The following is an 18,932-nucleotide window of genomic DNA, read 5'->3' on the forward strand; positions in this document are numbered from 1 at the left end:
TGTGAACTAAACCGTCAGACAAAAAGATGGGGATATCTCTGGAGACGGATGTCTCTGGTAAGGATGGTGAATAACGCTAACTTCAGCATACTTTGGATTTATGTTGAAGAAAGTTTCATCCTTCATGATAGCATCTCACAGAACGCCCATTATGATGCCCCAAATTCATATTTTCAAATCAGTTAGACAGATAACATCAAAAACTCTGGTGAATAGACTCAAAAACCTTCAAACAAATGTGTTATCAAACATGTGATACTTCATTCATGTTTCATTTGACAGAATTTGTCCGTAACACAGTTGACAAAATAATTAATCAAATGTTAAATTTCATTAACATATTTAAAAAGTCATTAGAGCTTAAGCTTGCCAAATAATTAATATAGCACATTAAGGGGATATATTATTCAACCACCTCGTTTATTTATCAAAAAAGAATACTAATTTTCTGACTTCTTGGCTGACCTGAAATATATTTTGTCACTAGGAGGCAACAGTGTAGCTTGTTTCTGGATGAAATAATTTTCTTCTTTATTGTACTCAAACAGAAGTCGTTTGAATACAAAGGGGAATTTCTATTGTATCATTACTCTCCAGACAACCTCTATTGTCCCATGAAATATTACACATAACAGATAATAAATCTTCAGAGTGAATGATATTATTTTTATGATTTTGAGCTATGTTTTATGCATTTCTATAGGTCTATTTGTTTCAATTTGATGTGCTGTTTTCAATTAAAGTGTCCTGGTGGATTGGCTATTTTTTTAAATTTAAAATTAAAGTTAAAGTAAATTATGTGATAAATGTTGGGACATTTTTAAAATTTGAATAAAATGAAAACTAAAAGAATTTCAAATCACATGAGCCAATATTTTATTCACAATAGAACAAAGATAACATAACAAATGTTTAAACTGATAAATTTTTACAATTTTATGCACAAAATGAGCTAATTTCAAATTTGATGCCTGCTACAGGTCTCAAAATATTTGGGACGGGGGCATGTTTAGGCTACCATGGCGTAGCATCTCCTCTTCTTTTCAAAACAGTCTGACGACATCTGCACATTTATGTTATGAGTTATGAGTTTCTTGAGTTTTGGTGTTGGAATTTGGTCCCATTCTTGCCGGATATAGGTTTCCAGCTGCTGAAGAGTTTGTGGTCGTAGTTTTCGTTTAATGATGCGCCAAATGTTCTCTATAGGTGAAAGATCTGGACTGCAGGCATTCCAATTCAGCACCCGGACTCTTCTACTTCGAAGCCATGCTGTTGTAATAGCTGCAGTGTGTGGTTTTGCATTGTCCTGCTGAAATACACAAGGCCTTCCTTGAAATAGACGTTGTCTGGAGGGGAGCATATGTTGCTCTAAAACCTTTATATACCTTTCAGCATTCATAGTGCCTTCCAAAACATGCAAGCTGCCCATACCGTATGCACTTATGCACCTCCATACCATTAGAGATGCTGGCTTTTGAACTGAACGCTGATTACACGCTGGAAGGTCTCCCTCCTCTTTAGCCCGGAGGACACGGCGTTCGTGATTTCCAATAAGAATGTCAAATTTGGACTCGTCTGACCATAGCACTTTTCCACTTTGAAACAGTCCATTTTAAATGAGCCTTGGCCCACAGCACACGACGGCGCTTCTGGATCATGTTCACGTATGGCTTCCTTTTTGCATGAAAGAGCTTTAGTTGGCATCTGCAGATGGCAGAATGGCAGAATCCGATAGTGGTTTCTGGAAGTATTCTTGGGCCCATTTAGTAATGTCAATGACAGAATCATGCCGATGAGTGATGCAGTGTCGTCTGAGGACCCAAAGACCACGGGCATCCAACAAAGGTCTTTGGCCTTGTCCCTTACGCACAGAGATTTCTCCAGTTTCTCTGAACCTTTTCATGATGTTATTCACTGTAGATGATGATATTTGCAAAGCCTTTGCAATCTGACTTTGAGGAACGTTGTTTTTTAAGTATTCCACATTGTTTTTATGCACTCTTTCACAGACTGGAGAGCCTCTGCCCATCTTTACTTCTGAGAAACTCTGCTTCTCGAAGACATCCCTTTTATAGCTAAACATGTTACAGACCTGATATCAATTAACTTAAAATTAACTCCACCACAAAATTAAAATTTTGTCATTAATCACTTACCCCCATGTTGTTCCAAACCGGTAAAAGCTTCTTCGGAAAGAATTTAATATATTTTGGATGAAAACCAGGAGGCTTGTGACTATCCCAATGACTCCAGAACATTCTCGTTCACCATTCCTGGCTGGTGGAATAATCTTCCCACCCCTATCCGGAATGCTGGATCCCTGTCAATCTTCAAGCAACAACTGAAAACTCATCTCTTTCGGCAGTACTTGACTTCATCCTAAACTCAAAAAAAAAAAAAACTTAATCTTTCCCTCTATCTTTCTCTCCTTCCCTTACTAGCTTGTACTTATTTGAACAATGACTGAGACTTGGTGTTACGAGCACTTCCTCTGTCTGATTGCATCTTCAAGATGAATCGCTTTTTGTATTCCCCAATTGTAAGTCGCTTTGGATAAAAGTGTCTGCCAAATGACTAAATGTAAATAGTAAAAAAGTATGAAAAGCATCGTCAGAATAATCCATCTGCCATCAGTGGTTCATCAAAAATTTTATGGACCTTGACAGTGCAATAGGGTTGGGCGATGTCTATCAAATTGGCATCGGACGATGTCTACAGTGAAACATCGTGATGGACGATGACATGGGGAGCGGGGTTAGGGGTGTGCCCGAAGCGTGAATCTGTATGCAGAAAGGCACGGAAAACAAATAACGCGTTCTATGGAGCCACTAAAGGGACATTAGCGGCTAGCGGTTGCCTGTTACATTACAGCACATGAAAGTTACTTACCACATACACAGAGTAAGGAGAGATGACTGATAGGACAATAGTGAATGATTTGTAGATATTGAGCACCACTGACAAATGTCTAATGTTTTAAAATGTGTGGTAAATACTGCCGCTCCGTAGTATAGAATCCGTGTGATCGCGAATCTCGAAAGTGAAAGTGAAATGAGAGTTCGCATTCAAAAGCGGTGTCAATGGCCTGCATATTAGTTGCAGCTCCCTGATGCAACAATTTATGTACAGCATAATTACCCAACGATTTAATTGCGAGAGAAAGTATTGAAATATATTTTTTTAATCCTCCCATCTCGTAGGATATTTATTCCCTCTAGGGGTTCCGTAGTACACTTAATTTCCTTTCCGAACACGGTATTGAATGAATGATGCATTTATATAGCACTTTATTGTGTATTGCTGCACACCCAAAGTGCTTTACAATCGTGGGGGGGTCTCTCCTCAACCACCACCAGTGTGCAGCATCCACTTGGATGATGCGACGGCAGCCACAGTACAACGGCACCAGTGCACTCACCACACACCAGCTACAGGTGGAGAGGAGAGAGTCATAGAGCCAATCAAGTGTATGGGGATTATTAGGATTAATTATTATCCCAATTATTATTTGGATGTGGCGGATTGCGGAAGAGGGGGTGGGGGGGGAATCACGATGTGGGCTCAATATCGTGATGTCCGTCAGCCATCGGCGATGGACGATGGCATCATCTATCGGCCCAACCTTACAGTGCAATTTACTATGCAGTCAATGGGACAGTCACAAGCCTCCCGATTTTCATCCAAAATATCTTAAATTGTGTTCTGAAGACAAACAAAGCTTTTACGTTTGGAATGACATGGGGGTAAGTGATTAATGACAATATTTTCATTTTGGGGTGGAGTATCCCTTTAATTAGTTGCTAGATGTTCTCCTAGCTGAATCTTTTCTAAATTTCTTGCTTTTTCAGCCCTTTGAGACCTGTAGCAGGCATTAAATTCGAAATGAGCTCAAAAGTGTAAAATTTCTCATTTTAAACATTTATGTTCTATTGTGAATAAAATATTGGCTCATGTGATTTGAAAGTCTTTTAGTTTTCATTTTATTAAAAAATGAAAATAAAAAATAAATAAAAGTCCCAACATTTCCGGAATTCAGGTTGTAGATGGGGATGAAGAATAATATTATTTTTGATCACCACAATATTCACACACAAAATATGAAATGTCACAAATGACACAATATATTAAAGACTATTGTTAAAACCCACCCGTAGCAGTGCAAATTGTAACACCAGCACTATTTTATTCTTGTAATAGATTCAGGAATTATTTTAATCTGCAGCAGACAAAATGGTAGCCTAAAATCAGAGACACAAAACGTTTAAATATATTTTGTTACTCAATCAATTAAATTCATTATCAGTTCATGACTATTATAAATTTGGTGTTGTGAGACATCTGTTTGAGGAAAGGAAAGGGGAAGTGGTGTGTGGCCAAGTATGGTGACCCATACTCGGAATTTGTGCTCTGTATTTAACCCATCCAAGTGTACACACAGTAGTGAACATACACCCAGAGCAGTGGGCAGCCATTAATGCTTAAAAACAAAATGATAAACTTCCCTCTCACTCAGTTTTTGTCAGAACATGGTGTGCAAAAATTACGAACCAATTATCTCTTCTAAAAATAGAGAAATTAGCCGCGAGTCAGTGACTGAACGCTAATCGGATGTGCATTACTTATTGCGCGCGCAGCTGTGATCTCTTGCCGTCTTCGGCGCTCTGAAAAGTTCATGGATAAAAGGAGCACGGCATGGTGCTAGGTGATACCAACAGATCAACTGTCGCGCAAAGCCACGGAGAAACTATGAAGTCCTTGATGGGCGAGGAGCGCGCGCTAGAGACAGGTGCATGCGAGGAAACCTCTAACGACATGATGATCTCCGAGGTCCTTATCCCTCGCCTATTCAAAATTGCGCACGAGTCTGGAGAGGTGGCAGTGGCTGCGGGCTCCGGATCCTTGGAAATGAAGCCTTCCAGCTCCCCGATCCTTCTGGAGATGATGGAGGTGGCGAACGGCACGCGCTGCGCGGAGCAGATCCTTAGCTACGGAGAGGTCGAGAAGGTTCTGATCGGTGGAGTGCTGACCATGCTCACGCTCATTACCATCTGCGGAAACTTGCTTGTGGTCATCTCCGTGTGTTTCGTGAAAAAGCTACGGCAGCCCTCCAACTATCTCATCGTGTCCCTCGCGCTCGCGGACCTCTCTGTTGCGCTCGCGGTGATGCCGTTCGTCAGCATTACGGACCTGATCGGTGGCCGCTGGATTTTTGGCAAGTTCTTCTGTAACGTGTTTATAGCCATGGATGTGATGTGCTGCACCGCGTCCATCATGACCCTCTGCGTTATTAGCATCGACCGGTGAGTTTTCTTAAGGGTGGACTGATAATTATTGATCATTCATAATCATGATCAATGATCATGAAAAATGATTTAGCAACACTTTACAATAACATTGTTATGATTAGTGAATACATTAGGTATCATTCAACAGTACTTTTTATAGTATTTATAATTTTATGTTAATATCACTTTCAACATAAAACTAATATTTTAACATTACATTCAACTCAAGTACAATTTAAATTATACAACATTTAGAATGCAAATAATTTAGAATAAAATAATTTTTTTGTAATCTATTATAAACAAACATGATTTTGGTTCCTCAAGTGAATATTAATTCCCAAATACTTTTAATTATATTATCATATATCATAATTATAATTTTTTCCAGAACATTAACTGATGTTAATTAATTATTAAACCTTATTGTAAAGTGTTACTAATTACACATTCAGTTGCTATCAAGTAGGTTTCTTTGAAATTAAATGCTTCTAAGTTTTATTTTTCTGCTTTGAAACTCTGTGTGGCATGAATTGTTTATTATGAACTGGCATGCAGTGTTGGAGAAATTCATTCTTTGGGTCTTGACTCTTTTGATCAGACCAGTAAACAAACTGGATAAAATCTAAATCAAATAGCTAAAAATGTATGGCACAAAATAGTTCATCAACATATCGCTGAAGCAATTTTTGTCATGATAAAATGACTTTAAATAAAGTCCTGTCTTCTTACTTGTCCATGCATTTTCCCTCTATCGCAGGTACCTTGGCATCACCAGACCCCTAACTTACCCAGTGAGGCAGAATGGCTGGTGTATGGCCAAAATGGTGCTCTCTGTATGGCTGCTTTCTGCATCAATCACTTTGCCGCCACTCTTTGGCTGGGCACAGAATGTGAACGATGACCGTGTGTGTCTGATCAGCCAAGACTTTGGCTACACCATTTACTCTACAGCAGTTGCGTTTTACATCCCCATGACTGTCATGCTGGTCATGTATTACCGTATCTACCGTGCCGCCAAGCTCAGCGCTGCCAAACACACCATCACCGGCTTCCCTCGTGCAGGACAGGAGGAGGAAGAGGAGGATGAGGCAGAAGGGGCTGATGGGGCGGAAGAACATGTGGAAATGGATTGTGTAACCGTCGCGATCAAGCTGCAGAGGGAAGTGGAAGAGTGTGCGCGTTTGCCTCGACTGCTGCAAGGAGTGCGCAAGAGGAGCTCGGACCGCAGGAACATCTCTATATTCAAGCGGGAACAGAAGGCGGCGGCCACGCTCGGGATTGTGGTAGGAGCGTTCACCGTCTGCTGGCTTCCGTTCTTTCTCCTCTCCACGGCCCGCCCCTTCATCTGCGGGACAGAGTGTAGCTGCATCCCGCTGTGGGTGGAGAGAACGCTGTTGTGGTTGGGCTACGCCAACTCACTCATCAACCCCTTTATCTACGCTTTCTTCAACCGTGACCTGCGCACCACCTACCGAAGCCTGCTCAGCTGCCGTTACCGCAATATTAACCGCAGACTGTCGGCCGCCGGCATGCATGAGGCCCTACGACTGGTGGAAAGACCGGAGGTGGTTGTCTCTGGGTGACCCCAACTGTGCAAACAAAGTTCAGAGGTCAACATTTGCACAGGAACTCACAAGTCTAAAGGGTCATGATGGCATTTAGGGTTGTGTCATGTTTGGACAGTACATACACAGTCCAAAACAGTGGTCAAATTAGACAGAGGCGTGCATTAGACAGTTATGGTCAGTGCAATTGCATTTTCTCATCTTTGCTGACACAAGAACACAATCACTGGCTTTCCTTTAGTAGAACAAGAGAGAAAAATACTTATAGGTGATGAGTTCAGCTTCTATTTTAATTACAGATAATATAAAAGAACAAAGCAAGAAATATATATGTATATGAATTTATATACAAGTAGTGTGCAATATTGCACCGGTATCATGATATCTTGTCACTCGAGGGACTCTAGAAATACAGATCAATAGAACTGTAGGGAGAAATCGTTTTAGATTAATTCAATCTTGAAAACAGAAAACCACTCAGCTCAGTTTCTGCGTTAAAAAACGTTTATCGAGCTTGTCAATTCTCAGCACCTGTTCTTTCACTAAGTGTGATTCATCTGTGTCTGAATCTTGTGCCTCTCTGCTAAACACAACTAAAGGCAAACCGTTTCATTCTTCACATGCTCACTCTGTATAAAACCACCGATTGTTTTATGTATTGATGGAAAAGGCATTAAAGCACAGATCTAATGTCAGCTAAGCTTCTTTCTGCAGCTGTGATTAAGCCAGAAGGAACAGGATGTAATCTGATCACAGATCAGTAATTAAAGGGATTTTGATGAGATTGACTCGGGTCTCTTTTTTGCAGGCAGCTATTTATAGTTTGATTCTTGGATCTTTTTGTTTGTTGCTAGTATTTATTTATCATACATGTCACAGAAAAAATCATGCAGTTGTAATGAGGTTCACTCTTTTGAGTCCCTCACAATTACTTGTGCATAAAAATATCAACAAATTTGTAATGACTTTTGTACTTATGTCTACCTGTGTAAATATTCAACGCTGTTGTTTTAATGTTACTCCTTGTGGATATTTAGAAATAAAGGATGGAAGAATTGGGATTTTTGTGAAGTTCTTGCGTTTACAGCTTTGAATCAACCTCAGAACATTGCCAGATCTATAGAAAAGTGCTGCTCAGTTACCTCACTCATTACACACTTTTCCCATCAGGTTGCTATTTCTATGACTTCACCTTGAATACATCCAGGAGATGAGAATAAGAGAATGATGGCGGGAGAAGGGAAAGAAAAGGAAGAGAACTGTGGGGGAGGTGTTCCCATTCACTTAGAATCACTAAAGCACTTGTTATGACTCAAATCTAATTAGTTGCCCAGTCATTGAAGCCCTGCTGGGAATTCTGTTTTAAGGGTCCAGTGTTTCTATGACAGCTGCCTGCCGCTGCTGCAAAATCCATTCACAGAGAGGCTACACTGCTGCTGATGATGGACCTGATTTTACACCAACATCAATCTGATCCATGAGTATTGTATAAGCTCCTGCTGACACATAGAAATCATTTTTTTCGCTTAAGAAGTAAAATATAAAGGCTGACGCTGCAGTGGTTGATGGACTGGAGGACTGTAAAATTACAGGTCAGAATAATTCCCTCACATTTCACCCACCTGAGAAAATCCTTTCAGCTGTAAGAGCAAGAGAGGAGAATTTTGATCACCTGTGTTTTTCTTTTTATTGATTCTCTAATTTTCCTCCAACTTTATTTCCTCTTTTCCACCAACATTTAGATGTTCTCTCCATCCATCATGACACCTCATCAGTGATGAGACTCACTCCAGATTATTGACTCACCTGAGTCCATTTCTTCTCATGAACACTAATTAATTATTTTTTTGCATAAATTAATTACATTTGGAACCTGGAGATTAATTCTGAAAATCTCATTATGCTCAGCTAAATTATCCCGCTGAAATACCTTTAATATTTTCTGGGAAGCTCATTTGAGTCCTTAGCAATCACACTTTGTCAATGGATGATAATTATAATAATACAATTTCCTCTTGCTTTCCTCTTGTCTTGCTGTAGAGGTTGCAGTGGGTTGTTGAACTGCTCTTAATGTGATTTCTGCGCTAGAAAAATAGATACGTCTGTATTCTTCATCCGTCTCCCTGCTATTTGCATATGAAGTGGCTCAGAAATGTATTGGTCGCAAAAATTGCTCGAACTACCTGCTGAGAGAAAGCAAGTGAGCTGAGAGCACCGAGAAGCTGAGAAAAATAACAAGAGGCTTCATCTGTGAGCATTCTGTGCACTTAAGACTGATTAGCTCATACTTGTGTTTGACCCTGCTTTAAAAAAGTATTAAATATTCAAGCTGGCTTACTTCACTACAGTAATCACAGACGTTAATCATGATTACAGAATTTGCATTATATACAACATTATTTGTGTTCTGGCTGTTGGCCGGTGTTCTGACTGGGCTGTTTATCAAAAGGACCCGTTGTTGCTTGTCCAAAATGTTACCTGTTACTCATCAATGCCCTTTGAGGACGTCGTTTACACTCAGATTCATTCAGTTCTCTCTCACTGCTTCTGTCTGTCACTCTTTTTTTTCAGGAGGTTGTGTCAGCTGTGTCTAACTGCAGGGCTTCCTCATGCACGGATTATGTGATAACCTAAGGACTGGCTCAATTGTCAGAGCAGGTAATTATTATAAAGGTTAATGCAATTATGTCTAAGTAATAATACTCGAGTGACTGTCTGTACATCTGTTTTCCCTCAAGTTATGTTCCTCTGGAATAAGAATTAAAAAGCAGTTGACAATTTCTGAATTGTTACTTTAGTTCCATGCTCAATTTGTTAAATTACTACACAGACTACTTGAAGAAAAGTTATAATCAAGATCATTAACAACGTTTCTATCAGTTCACATTGTTTCACTTATTTTTCACATAATCATGTTTTTACAGTGGAATTCCTGGCAAAAACAAACAAACAATGCAAATGATGTAATATGAGCCAGTCTACATTCACCTCAGCTGGTTGATTTAGTTTTCTTATAACACCTTAACTGAGTTTTTTGTTGATTTGTTTTAGGAAAAATTCATGGGAACAATACTTCCTGTAACTTTTTGTTTTCATTTCAACCTTATAAATGCTGATTATTAACTCTGAAACGAAATAGCACATAAAAGTGTCTTAAAGTATACAAGTATTAAATGAGACAAGCTCTATTCATTTTATGATTGTTTGTTTTTCCACTACACAGCCTTTTGGTCAGATCCCCTCTGTGAAGCTGATTACAGAGGGCTGTGCTCCCCACAGCCATCTCATAATCTCACAGCATGTACACAGGAAGCACACATACACATCCAAACACATCCACACACACTCTCATATGCCCTATAGAAAGAAAACCTATGACTATATTGAATGTATGTACGACAGGATAGCTAATGAAACACTGATGGTTGTTTTAGCTGGTTTGCAAGAGGAAGAAAAAAGCAAGCTGTAGAGTGGCTACAACGGAATGTGAGCATTAGAGCAACACAGACTGAAGACAAGGGTGAAAACTGAGGAGAATTCAGTCTTTAAAGTCAATACAATAAAATAGTATGTGAAAACAAGACTTTTCGAAGTTGTAAATATCCCCAAATTGCTATTCTTTTCCCAAGATATGGCTCAAGTCTTCTTTTTTTTGTTCAGGTGAAAGTTATAAGTCTGTTTTCTTGGACATTTTGAGGTATCATTCATATACACAGCACAAACGCAGAGTTACCACCAACATTTAGTATTTTATTTACTTCAAACCTGTAACCCCAACAATGAGCAATAGTTATGTTGTTGCCTGCCTGACCAATAAAAAGCACACAGACTGTAAGTCCCATTATAGTATCATCTTACTATATATTTGGTATGTGGAAGAGATTATTGACAGAAAATAGCAGTGTGTGTGGGGATATCAAGGTGGAGGAGAGGGGGAGAACAAACAGAAACAGGAGGAGGCTAGAGAAGAAGGGTATTTGTATCTAATGCTTATATCAGATGATGGCAGGGTTATTTTTACAACACAGGAAGACTCTTCTGTAATATTATATATCATTTATGGAATACAGTTTGAAATTGCTGACCAATACTCTGAAATATGCCACATATGTTCACACACATGCATGCCCATGTTCTTCAGATGCCCCATGCATGTAATTGATGCATTGAGTATATTAAATCCATATATCAATTCCATCTGTTATGTTTATCTGTCCTGGCTAAATGTTGCAGATCTGATTGTACACATAATATCTTTAATAAATCACATTAGTATCTGAGAAACAGATACACAAACAGGTCTGCAGGAACCCTCTTTAAAATTCTGTCAGACCTAATAGAAGTACAACTTTGCAGTTGGTTTGATTGTGCCTCAAAACAAATGTTTTACACACACAGTTCACTACATAAATCTGCAATAACACCAAATCTGTGTCTGTGAGAACACAGAGACAGAAAAATACAAGCAAAAGCTGTCGTGTGAGGAGACAAAATTTTGGAGAGTGCAATAATTACTGTATGTTCCTTTTTTGCCATTACTTCAAACCCTCAGACAAAAAAGCCATCATGTGTAGTACCTTTTCAAAAGGTAAAACGTACTTTATTTACCTCGAAATTGTGCATATTAGTATCTTAATGTTACATATTAATACTTTTTTTTCTGACTGTACTGTAAAGATAACAAAATACTTTCAATCAAAATCTAAAATAGAGTCATAACCACATAAAATAGGCAGCTGAAAAGGGAATACATGTTTTATATTGCAGAAAAATTCTAGATGTTATCCCTTTTATTCTGCTTCAAAAAAATCACAGTCACAACTTAAAGCATCCTTAAAGATTGAGATAAATTGGAATGTATCAACACATCTTTGCTATCAGTATCTTCAAGTCATGCCTAAGCAGGTTTTATTAAGAGCATTAATTAAATGTTTAATATGCATTAAGGTTCAGGTTTAGAGAAGACTGTTAAAATGATTTATTGGCTTACACACACACACACACACACACACAGTCTGAAAGTAAATGAACCTAAAAAGATGGGGTTCTCTCTAAAGCCAAGTGGATTAACTTAATTAGTCCAGTCAGCAGCGTAACTAGCAGACACATTGCGGCTTAAGGTTCAACTGTTTTCTGTCCTTCTAGGCTGAATGTTTTCTGGAAATCCTTCCCTATCAAGCCTTTGGGCAATTTAAATGTCTGCCAGATTTTGATTAACGAGTGGTGTGGTAATTAGAGTGGCATATACTGAAAATAAGGTTTAGGCTCATACCTCTTTCCATAAATTGTTCCTTTCACTCATTCCTTAACATTTTGTTTTCCGCTATTCTCTAATTTCTAATTTTCATTGTGCACCTTTCTGTCAAAATCTGGGTTTGCAATCTTGATTAAGCCACTCAGAATGAGTCCACTCCTCTCCTTTGCCGCCAACAGGGCTGATGGGTCTTAGGGTATGATGACAGCTTTATTGTGCTATTAAAGGATCTTGCATTAATCAACAAAATTATTAAGGAAAGGAACAGAATGAGAGAGAGAGCATAAAGAACTGGCCAATCGCCTACTCCAACTGTTTGAAAAATTATAAAAAGCTCATTTGCAACAAAAGAGATCAATTTTATGAAGCTAAAGTTTATGAAATCGATAAATCAATATACCAAAACTATTTCTGGAATCTCTTTAAAAATTTTGAAAGCCCCAAATCAAACGCATTACTCAATCTGGCACAATCTGGAGGTCTTACTTTAAAACTCTTGAACCAGACCTCAACCAGCCCCAAACAAAAACAAAGAGAAAACTAGAAGATTTAAATAGACTAGAAAATTATGTTGGCATTAGAGGAAGTGCACTGGCATGGTTCAAATCTTACTTATCTGACCATCATCAATTTGTGGCAGTAAATTAAGAGGTATCGTACCAGTCACAAGTGCAGTACGGAATACCTCAAGGCTCGGTACTTGGCCCCTTTTCACGCTTTACATGTGTTACCCTTGGGAGATATCATTAGGAAACATGGTGTTAGCTTTCACTGTTATGCTGATGATATGCAGCTCTATATTTCTTCGTGACCTGATGAAACTTACCAATTTGCAAAACTAATGGAATGTATAGTTGGACATGAATGCAGCAATTTCTTACTGCTAAATTCTGAAAAAACAGAGGTGTTAATTATTGGACCAAAAACGTTTGCATGTAATAACCTAGATCACTGTCTAATACTTGATGGCTGCTCTGTAAATTCATCGTCATCAGTTAGGAAACTAGGCGTACTTTTTGATAGCAATCTTTCCTTCGAAAAACATGTTTCTAGCATTTTGTAAAACTGCATTTTTCCATCTTAAAAATATATCTAAATTACGACCTATGCTCTCAATATCAAATGCAGAAACATTAATTCATGCGTTCATGACCTCGAGGATAGATTATTGTAATGCTTTATTGGGTGGTTGCTCTGCTCATTTAATAAACAAACTCCAGCTGGTTCAAAATGCAGCAGCTAGAGTTCTTACGAGAACCAGGAAGTATGACCACATTAGCCCGGTTCTGTCAACACTGCACTGGCTCCCTATTAAACATCGTATACATTTTAAGATCTTGCTAATTATCTATAAAGCCCTGAATGGTTTGGCACCTCAGTATTTGAGTGAGCTCTTATCGCATTATAGTCCTTCATGTCTGCGATCTCAAAACTCTGGCCATTTGATAATACCTAGAATATCAAAATCAACTGCGGGCAGGAGATCGTTTTCCTATTTAGCGCCCAAACTCTGGAACAATCTACCTAACACTGTTCTGGAAGCAGACACACTCGGTCAGATTAAATCTAGATTAAAGACCCATCTCTTTAACCTGGTTTACACATAATACACTATCGCATTTCTATAATTCAAATCCGTTAAAGGATTGTTAGGCTGCATTAATTAGGTCAACCGGAACCGGAACATTTCCCAAAACACCTGATGTACTTGTTACATTGTTAGAAGAATGGCATCTACGCTAATATTAGTCTGTTTCTTTCTTATTCCGAGGTCACCGTAGCCACCCAGATCCAGACTGTATCCAGATCAGATGGTGGATCAGCACCTAGAGATGACCTCTACAGCCAGGACACCTAGATGAGCCCCAGAGACTGATCCCCAGTGAAGACCCTGTCTCCAAGACGGCCATCGGGACAAGACCACAGGAACCAGATGAGTCCTTTGCACAATCTGATTCTGCTTTAGCCTAGATTTAAACTACTGATTTTATCTGGCCAGAGGAGAATGACACTATTTCGACAAACTATTTCCCCGTCTAAATACTGTGAAGCTGATATAGCCACCCAGCTTTACAGGTGCTGGTCATAAAATTAGAATATCATGAAAAAGTTGATTTATTTCAGTAATACCATTCAAAAAGTGAAACTTGTATATTAGATTCATTCATTACACAGACTGGTATATTTCAAATGTTTATTTCCTTTAATTTTGATGATTATAACTGACAACAAATGTATATCAAGCCGATGTAAAGCTGCTTTGACACAATTTGCATTGTTAAACGCGCTATACAAATAATAGTGACTTGACTCGTTTGTATGTATTGTCACATTTTTAGTTTTTTTGCCTCAAGTTGAGTCATTGTCTGTGTCATTTGATTGCGTCACTTAACTGACTTATTGACACAGTCTAGTCTTTTTATATTTTGTTCCAATTTCTTCTGGTCTTGTTCCTCTGCATGCAGAAAATGTCAGGGAGGCATGTAAACATCAGCTTGATCCGAAGCATCCAGGCCTGGTAAACAATGCAGTTATAATCATCTGCCTTACCTATAATTTAGGGCAGAAAGTTACCACATCATTTGAAATTATAAACAAGCAGAGTGCAGCTTTGTCTTGTGCTGAAGAGAGACAGAAGAATTGAGAGCCTGTGGGGATGGGTCTAATTGTTGGCCTCATCAGGAGATGCGCTTGAAATAGGTTTGAAACAAAGTAGTGAGTCCGTCGAGAGGAATGTTGGGTGAAGATTTCCACTTTGTGTATCTGATTGCTTTAATACAATCAATTTGTTCAGACTGTAAGAAAACTGACGCTCTGTAGTCACATGAGTGACTATAATTTGTAGTGTTTCAACACATTTTTGCATTTTAAAGGTGTATGATGTACGCAAAAAAACAAAACAAAAAAACATTTAAGGCCATAATTTTTAATTTATTTGTTTGAATTGTATATAAAATTTACATCAAAAAGTTTTAACAAACTAATGTGATGCACCTTTGTCAGTCACATAAAGTAACAGATGATAGATAGATAGATAGATAGATAGATAGATAGATAGATAGATAGATAGATAGATAGATAGATAGATAGATAGATAGATAGATAGATAGATAGATAGATAGATAGATAGATAGATAGATAGATACAGTTGTGGTCAGAATTATTGAAACCCTTGGTAAATATGATCAAAGAAGACTGTGAAAATTAACCTGCTTTGTTAATCCTTTTGATCTTTTATTTAAAAAATTCACAAAAAGCTAACCTTTCATTGGATAATAAGAATTTAAAATGGGGGGAAATATCATTATGAAATAAATGTTTTTCTCTGATACACATTGGTCACAATTAACGACACCTTTTTATTCAATACTTTTTGAAACCTCCATTTGTCAGTTTAACAGCTCTAAATCTTCTCCTATAATGCCTGATGAGGTTAGAGAACACCTGACAAGAGATCAGAGACCATTCCTTCATCCAGAATCACTCCAGATCCTTTAGATTCACAGCTCCATGACGGTGCTTCTTCTCTTCAGTTCACCTCACTCATTTTCTACAGAGTTCAGGTCAGAGGACTGGAATGGCCAGCAGAAGCTTGGTTGTGTGCTCAGTGACCCATTTTTGTGTTGTTTTTGAGGTTTGTGTTTGGATTATTGTACGGTTGGAAGATCTAAACATGGCCCATTATAAGATTTCTAATAGAATCAGTCACTTATTGATTTTTTATCTGTTGGTATTTGATAGAATCCATGATGCCATGTGTCTGAACAAGATGTCCAGGACCTCCAGCAGAAATATAGGCCCACAACATCACAAATACAGCAGTATATTTCATTGTACACATGGGGTACTTTTTATCCCTGTGTTCACCAAACCCATCTTGAGTGTTTGCTGCTAAAAAGCTCATTTTTTAGTTTCATCTGACCATAGAAGCCAGTCCCATTTGAAGTGCCAGTCCTGTCTGATAACTGAATATGCTGGAGATTGTTTTTGGATGAGTGAGGAGAATTTTTCTTGAAATCCTCCCAAACAACATGTGGTGATGTAGGGGCTGTTTGACAATTTTTTTTTAAGGTTTTCTGACCCCGAGACTCAACTATTTTCTGCAATTCTCCAGCTGTGATCCTTGAAGAGTCTTTAGCCACTCAAACTCTCCTTCTCACCGTGCATTAGGACGATATAGACACACGTCCTCTTCCAGGCAGTTTCATTACATTTTATGTTGATTGGAAATTCTTAATTATTGCCCTGATGGTGGAAATGGGGATTTTCACTGCTCTAGCTCTTTTCTTAAAGCCACTTCACTAATTTGTGAAGCTCAATTATCTTTTGCTGCACATCAGAAATATATTCTTTGTTTTTTCTCATTGTGATGGATGATTAAGGGAATTTGGGCTTTGTTTTCCCTCCTATTTATATTTCTGTGAAACAGGAAGCCATGGCTGGATAATTTCATGTTCATAATCACCCTAGAGTGCTCAAAATTGTGAATATGAATGGGAGTATACTTCAGAGATATTTTACTCTTAAGAATTTCAAGGGGTGCAATAATTGTGTCCAACGTGTGTTTGAGAAAAACATTTATTTCATAATGATATTTCCCCCCATTTTAAATTCTTATTATCCAATGAAAGGTTAGCTTTTTGTGAATTTTTTAAATAAAAGATCAAAAGGATTAACAAAGCAGGTTAATTTTCACAGTCTTCTTTGATCATATTTACCAAGGGTTTCAATAATTCTGACCACAACTGTAGATAGATAGATGATAAGTTATTTATCAATAAGAAATCTAATTTGTTTCAAGCTCATACATTTAAACTAATTGAATGTTGATTGTTCCACAGTGAGCAATATTTTAACCATGTTCATACTTGTACATTCACAATGAACAGATTTATGCTGATTCTAAGCCATTTGAATAAATGTGTTTTAAAATGTTATGATTATTTAAATAAAATCAAGAGTGCAGAAATCTTGCAGTTTTTATACCTTTTTCATTTATTTATGACTGACAAATATGTATACATGTTTTGGAGAGTACACCAGAACATAATCAAAGTAATCAACGTTTTTTTTTACCTTCAGTAGACAGCGCGCACATGCTGAACGTAAACAACGCTGATTATGTTGATTACGTTCTGGTGTACTCTCCAAACTGGCAGAAGACAGTAACTCGGGGAGAAGAATTGCTGAATAAATTATTTTCTGTGTGCACAAAAAGTATTCTCGTAGCTTCATAAAATTACGGTGGAACCACTGATGTCACATGGACTATTTTACCAATGTCTTTGCTACATTTCAGTGCGTTGATCATGGTAATATCATTGCTGTCTATGGAGGGTCAGAAAGCTCTCAGATTTCATCAAAAATATCTTAATTTGTGTTCCGAAGATGAACGAAGGTCTTATGGGTTTGGAACGACATGAGGGTGAGTAATTAAAATGACAGAATTTTCATTTTTGGGTGAACTATCCCTTTAATGAGTCAGTCTAGCATGTTTTGACTGCTCCCAAAATGCATTTTTAAAACCTTTAAATTGACAGGTCATGTTCTTGGCTCTCATCAAAACAGTCAAAATCATTCATATTACGCTTATAGAAAAATACTGAATTCTTTGTGAATGAATTTACTGTTCTGGAACTTTAAAGAAGTGGACCTCTATTTATATATAAAAGCATATGTGAGCATTTATTCAGCATAGGCAGGCTGGTCACAGCTAACTTACTGAGGTGCTTAGGTTGCTTTTAATTTTTTCCCACATCAAAAACAGCCATGACACATTTATGTGTGTGTGTGAGAGTGTGTTTTTAAAAGCATTTAGCACCTGCTGTTACATACTGTTCACACCTCTAGCACCCTGCACTTCCGAGTGATTCTGGACATTGTGTATTTATCATCTACAAACATAATGGATTGATCATGAAGGGTGTTGTGAATTTGGTCTTATAACCCCTGATGAATGTACATGCTGGGCCTTTTATCACAGAAGCAATTCGCCATATCAATCTATATTAGAATTAGAATTGCATGATTTTAAAAGCAATGGTAATAATATTGTTTAGGTTTAAGCAGAGGTGGAAAGAGTACGAAATTATTCTACTCAAGTAAAAGTACCATTAATTAAATTCTACTTAAACAGGGTTGGGCTCAGACTGCATCCCTGCCTCACTCCACGACCCTGCTGGAAGAACGCACTTCTGAGATTCCCAATTTTGACCGCACATTTACTGTTTTTATATGGATTGTATAACATCAAATGTTTTTCCACCAATGCCAATTTGTAACAATTTGTATAATAAACCATCATGCCAAATAGAGTCGAAGGCCTTTTTTTAAATCAACAAAACGTGTAAATATTTTTCTTTGTTTGCCCTTTAGATTTTTGTTAATTAGAGTGTGGAGAGAATAGATGTGGTCGGATGTACGTTGTTTTGGTAAAAAGCCAATTTGTGATTTATTTAGGATGTTGCGTCTTGTAAGGAATGTCACTATGCGGTTGTTTATTATATTGCAGAAAATCTTAGCTAGGTTACTGCCCACACAAATACCACGGTAATTACTGGGATCGAATTTATCTCCTTTTTTATATATAGGAGTGATCAGTCCTTCAGACCAGGTCTCAGGGAAGTCACCAGAGGATAAAATCAGATTGAATAATTTTGCCAGAGCTTGAATTATGTAAGGGCTGCTGAGTTTGAGCATTTCATTACTGATGTTGTCTTGTCCACATGCTTTCTTTGATTTGAGATTTGTAATGAGCTCTGTTATTTCTGATGTTGTTATAATCATGTCCAATGGGTTTTGGTAATTTGTTTTATTGTTTTCTTT

General features: G+C 37.8%; 1 protein-coding gene across 1 annotated transcript; it reads left to right on the forward strand.

The window, feature by feature from the left end:
• Positions 1 to 4,692: 4,692 nt before the first annotated feature.
• On the forward strand, positions 4,693 to 6,871 carry LOC306885935 (5-hydroxytryptamine receptor 7-like; the record flags this gene model as incomplete). Its single annotated transcript, XM_079442760.1, has 2 exons — positions 4,693 to 5,300; positions 6,046 to 6,871. The coding sequence occupies 2 exons, from the start codon at positions 4,693 to 4,695 to the stop codon at positions 6,869 to 6,871; spliced, it is 1,434 nt and encodes a 477-aa protein (XP_079298886.1).
• Between the last annotated feature and the right edge of the window lie 12,061 nt (positions 6,872 to 18,932).

The sequence above is a fragment of the Barbus barbus genome (assembly GCF_936440315.1).
Source record: "Barbus barbus genome assembly, chromosome: 20".
Classification (NCBI taxonomy): Eukaryota; Metazoa; Chordata; class Actinopteri; order Cypriniformes; family Cyprinidae; genus Barbus; species Barbus barbus.